General features: G+C 48.6%; 1 protein-coding gene across 1 annotated transcript in view; it reads right to left on the reverse strand.

Moving 5' to 3' along the window:
- LOC107113647 (zinc finger protein 345-like) overlaps positions 1–2,664 on the reverse strand; it is a 5,197-nt gene extending 2,533 nt beyond the window's left edge. The window contains exons 1-2 of the mRNA XM_015414997.1: positions 1,903–2,664; positions 1,185–1,311 (exon numbers count right to left, since the gene is read on the reverse strand). Of these exons, the coding sequence (XP_015270483.1) occupies positions 1,185–1,311; positions 1,903–2,649 (874 nt within the window). The 5' untranslated portion in view covers positions 2,650–2,664. The remainder of the gene's footprint in view (positions 1–1,184; positions 1,312–1,902) is intronic.
- Between the last annotated feature and the right edge of the window lie 2,824 nt (positions 2,665–5,488).

Raw genomic sequence — 5,488 nt, forward strand, 5'->3', positions numbered from 1 at the left:
TTCTGCTGTTGGGTGTGGCCTATTATGCTAATGAGTTCCTGCTGGGCTTTTTCTACAAAAAGAGCCCTGGAGGTGATTATGATGGGCAAGAGAATACATAGCCCTTTTCTAGTCAAAACTGCCCTCGTGAACACACATGCAGCTGCCTTACTCTGAGTGAGAAACTTCTGGCCTCTCGTTTTTAGGAAGGCTTTGTAGGTAACTTTGTTCTTAGGACACACAGAGTAGCTGTGGGAGGGTCCGGATTGGATCAGAGCAGCCGTTGAGAGAGAAAGCTTTGCCCACCAAAGTTGGCATTGTCTACTCTGACTGGCAGCAGCTCTCTAAAACCTCAGGTAGAGATCTCCTGAAGCCTACTCCCCGCTATCTCCAGTAAAAAGATCTGGCACTGTCGCTCCCCAAGCACTAAGAATAGAGAGCATCACTGCCCCAGACGTAAGTGTTCCCTCTATAAAGATAAAGGTTTCACTTGCTCAAAAGCCAGTCGAATCCGACAGTAGGGCACGGTGCTCATCTCCATTTCCAAGCCAGCGCTGTCCAAAGACATTTCTGTGGTCACGTGGCCGGCATGACTAGACGCTGCACGGAATGCTGTTACCTTCCCACTGAAGTGGTACCTATTTATCTACTTGCAATCTTTTGCTTTCAAACTGCTAGGTTGGCAGGAGCGGGGACCAGAGATGGGAGCTCACTCCGTCACGCGGGTCTTGAACTGCTGAACTACCAACCTTCCGGTCTGCAGTTCAGCGTCTTAACCACTGAGCCACCGCAGCCACCGTTCCCTCTATACCTTATGGCTGATAACCATTCATGGACCTCTGCTCCATGTTTATTCAATCCCCTCTTGAAGCAGTCTATGCTTGTAGCGGCCACCACTTTCAGTGTCAGTGAATTCCATGTATTAATCACTCTTTGGGTGAAGAAGTAAAATTTTGACCAGAATTCAGCTTTCTCTCTCAGCTGCTGCTTTGATCCAATCCAGAGCCTCCCGCAGATACTCAAAGCATCCTAAGAACAAAGTCACCTACAGAGCCTTTCTATACATGAGAGGCCAGAATCGTCTCACAGGGATATCAGGAATTCTACAGGCCATTTAGCTCAAGACACAGGGAAAATCTTGTGCAGAATCATGCTGTGACGACCATGCAATAAACTTTTACCACACGGTCAGCTTCAGGCCTTACCCAGCAAAATAGTCTCCTTGTCACTCCCTTGGTCGGCATCTCTTGAAAATGACATCTTTACAGGGTTTGACGTTATCCGCTCTGATATGGAGGGACTAACGGCTGCGTCTTCCAAAGGTCCTGGTGCCTGAAACAGAAACGGGGGCACAATATCGAGTCACAAACAGGAACAGGGGACGTGGAATGCCCACAGACATGTTGATAAGCTTCTATTCTCTCCTCATCCCACCTCAAACAGCCTGGGATCGCAACAGACGTTTTTACTGCCATCCAATCAGAGAGCTCAGTTTCCTGTCCACACAGGAAGCTGCTGTAGACCGAGCCAGACTATTGGTCCATCTAGACCAGTATTGTCTACTATGATTGGCAGCAGCTCTCCATGGTCTCAAGCAGGACTGTCTTTCCTAACGTTGCTGACATCAGCTGGAGGCTGAACCCAGGACCCGTATGTGCTCTAACACTATGGTCCCCGTCTTAAAATTGTATGTGAAACTTTGGTATTCTGGGCGATATCTGTGCGATATCTAGCCCTGCATTTTCTGTGGCAGCAGATCTCCAAGGCCTCAGGCAGAGGACTTTCCCAACCCAACCCTACTGTCTGACGTCCTATGGACTGAACCTGACCTCTCAGTATGCAAAGCGTACACTCTACCACTAAGCTACAGTCACTTCAGACCCCACAAATCATATCAGAAAGGCATAAACCAGTCCAACAGACATTCCAAGAAAGCTTGCCGCCATCGTTTTCTCTGGGTCTCTTGGGACAACTTAGCCAGAGCTTCTCAGCCTCTGGATATTTCGTTAAGAACTCCTCCGCCAGAGCCACCGCCTCAGAGCAGGTCTCTGGTCTCCGGTCCATGACCCAGCTCTGCATTTCCCGAGGCAGGATGGTCAGAAACTGTTCCAGGATCAACAGTTCCAGGATTCGCTCTTTGGTGTGCGTCTCGGGCTTCAGCCACTGATGGCAAAGCTCCCAGAGTTGGCTAAAGACTTCCCGAGGCCCCGAGGCTTCCTCGTAGCAGAAATGCCTGAAGCGCCGGCGTCGCATCTCTGAGGTGACAGTTTCCTCTTCGTCTGGAATTTCTTCCTTCACTTTGACAGAGAAGTCCAGGCCTTCATAGGCCTCTGGGGTTTTGCCACTGAAGCCTGTCGTGGTTTGGGTTGCGTATTCTCTTCTCGGCCAGTGGCTGACCTCAGGTGCCCCTTTCAAGGAGGCCTGGAAATCTTTATCATGCCCTGACTGGGGCAATACGTTCTTCCTTCTTGAATGAGGCACGTTCAGGAACTCCGACCACTGGGCTTCCCAGCCTCGTTGCAGCCCTCCAGTTAGTTCCTGCTTCACAGGTTGTGGAACTGCTTTGGCGACCAACTTCCCAAGGGCCTCCGTTTGGACAACATCACGCCTGCTTCCACCCTCCTCCGATTTCTCCTCTGGTGTCAGTCCAGCTGCGCCCTGCTCCTCCATTTTTATTCCTAGCCGCAGTCCCTGAGGCAGAAAGGACATTCCGCATTAGTAAGTATCTCCTGGTGCGAATCGGGCAGATAAAAAGGAAACTCCCTCACCCCAAACAACACTACTCTATAATTAATTCCTTTCCCTCAGACTGTCGATTGTCACTTTCGTGAAGAAGTTATCACTCTACAAAAGCAGCATTAAAGGAGGTGGTAAACCTAGGCTGGACCGCACCACTTCAGAATCAAGTGGGAATTACACATGTCAACATCCCTCCTTAGGGGGAAAAAACCAGCCCCTGCCCACAGAAAACTAGTGTGTCAAGGAAAAGGATTCTGTTCCTGAAAAGCTAGCTTAAACAAGGTTGCTGCACATCTGAATATGAACTGCTGATGGACAACAGGGGAGGGTGTCATACCTTGCTTCTAGGCTTCTTGGAGACATCTGGGTGTCCACTGGTGGAAACAGGATACTAGGCTAGGAGGACTTTGGGGTCTGATCCAGCAGGGCTTTCTTAGGTTATAAGTATAGGAATCTTTCCTTGGGGAATAACTCCAGAAGGGTAGCAGTCTGTCACCAACAAAAATAAACAGGAGTCTAGCAGTACCTTAAAGACCTACATGTTTTTAAGCTACGGCCCTCGTCCACGAAAGCAGCTGCTAGAACAACAACCTGCTGGTCTTCAAGGTGCCACAAAACCTTTGTGGATCATTTCACAACCGGAGCCCCCTCCCCTATCACTTGCGATCAGAAAAGCAAAGATAGTCTACAGCGTTGGAATAGGTCTTTATAGCTGTGGACTTTTCTATTAGTAGATACAATGTACTTTAGGTTTTTGTATGTGTATCAGATATACTAGAGTCTGTATTGCAAGTAAATCAATATATAAAGATACAAGTACATATTAGTAGAAGTGTGTTTTGTTCTATCATGGTGTTTCTTTATGGTTGTCTAACTTTGCCGTGTTCCCTGTGTGTTTGTAGCTAGAACAACAACCTGCTGGTCTTCAAGGAGCCACAAAACCTTTGTGGATCATTTCACAACCGGAGCCCCCTCCCCCATCACTTGCGATCAGAAAGCAAAGCTTTCCTTGCCTGAAGATCAAGATTTTAAACTCGGATTAAAACCACGGTTCATAATCCCGGTTTGCCCACAAGAGAACAAACCACAGTTTGTTAAAGCGCCCATTGCAATGTCCTGTGGTTGGCCAGAAGACTTCCTAAACAGGGGAATTTTTCAATCCTGGCTCCACACTCAAGGAGAGGAGGGAGGGAGGGTGCATAGAGCTGAGAATAAGGCGTGCTCTCTTCACAAACAATTGCCGGCTTGCTCATGGTGCCTGAACACCCATAGAGCAGCAGAGGGCCCGGTTAGGTGCATCGTCCGTCATAGCGAGGGACACCAGGTGACATTCTTATTTATTTGTTCATTAAAAGGTTGGCATCTCACCTCACCTGCACTCAAGACAGTTCATATCATTTAAAAATGTAAAACCTTAAAAAAAATGTCACGGCAAAAAACCCTAGCTACTTCACATGTCAAAACATCACCCGCATCTCAGGGACACAATGGCTGCATCCAGATGGCAAACGTTAAGGGTGGTTGAACTGAAATTTAACAGCCTAGCTTGTCACTAGGCTTGTAGACATACCTTGTTCCTCTCGTCTTGCACAGAAGCCAATCAGGGCCTCCAAGATTAGAAATTCAACCCACCCACTCTGTCTAATACCCCTTTAAACCTTTCTTGATAAAGACAAACTGCAGGTCAATTCCCAGTCGGGGGCAGCTATGTTGCCAACCCAGGAGCAGTCTGATTCTAGCATGCACACGTTCCTAAGCGTTAGGGAGAAAGCATCTCTGGGCATGTGCAGAGTGCACGTTCCTTCCCAGTAGGCACCCACATGCAGCCAGAGGGTACCTCTTATTCCACTTTTGCATTTCCTGCACCTATAATAGGTTACACAACAGTGATATCATCTCTCTCATGCCTATTAACACTACTGTCTCAGATGAAAAGAGAAATCATGTTTCACCAGCCCAAGACATTGTGCTGCAGAAGACAGAGAAGCCAGGAGGGGCTGTGGCTCAGTGGCAGAGCACTGGCTTGGCATATAAAAGGCCCCAGGTTCAATCCTCGGCATCTCCAACCCGCCCGAGCGCCGGAATGAACATCCCGCCGGAGACTGCCGAAGAAAAGACCTGAAGAGCCGAGTTAAGAACAACACCAACCACCACGGGGTGCCGGTAGGTAGTCCCACCCCCGTATAGAAATGTGGCCCTAGTTAGGGAATAATGTGATTAGCACCTGCCTGTAAGCCGCTCAGAGACCCCTTGCAAAAGGGGTTCGAGCGGGATATAAAGTTGAAAGTTAAATAAAAAATAAATAAATAAAGAACCAGGCAGCCAGTGATGTGAAAAAATCACAGCCTGAGACCCTGGAGAGCTGCTGCCAGTCTGAGTAGGCAATACTGGCCCTGATGGACCCCAGTGGTCTGATTCAGTAGAAAGCAGCTTCATGTGTCTTCATGTTTTGGGAGGGCCTGAGGCTTAGTGATACAGCCTCTGCTTTGCATGAAGAAGGTCCCAGGTTCAATCCACAGCATCTCCAGTTAAAAGGACCAGGTAGGAGGTGATGGGAAAGACCTTCGCCTGAGACCCTGTAGGGTGGCTGCCAGTCTGTGTAGGCAATACTTGATGGACCCCAGTGGTCTGATTCAGTAGAAAGCAGCTTCATGTGTCTTTATGTTTTGGGAGGGCCTGAGGCTTAGTGATACAGCCTCTGCTTTGCATGCAGAAGGTCCCAGGTTCAATCTGCAGCATCTCCAGTTAAAAGGGCCAGGTAGGAGGTGAT

Source organism: Gekko japonicus, unplaced genomic scaffold (genome assembly GCF_001447785.1).
Source record: "Gekko japonicus isolate JY-2015 unplaced genomic scaffold, Gekko_japonicus_V1.1 scaffold5085, whole genome shotgun sequence".
In the NCBI taxonomy this organism is placed as follows: domain Eukaryota; kingdom Metazoa; phylum Chordata; class Lepidosauria; order Squamata; family Gekkonidae; genus Gekko; species Gekko japonicus.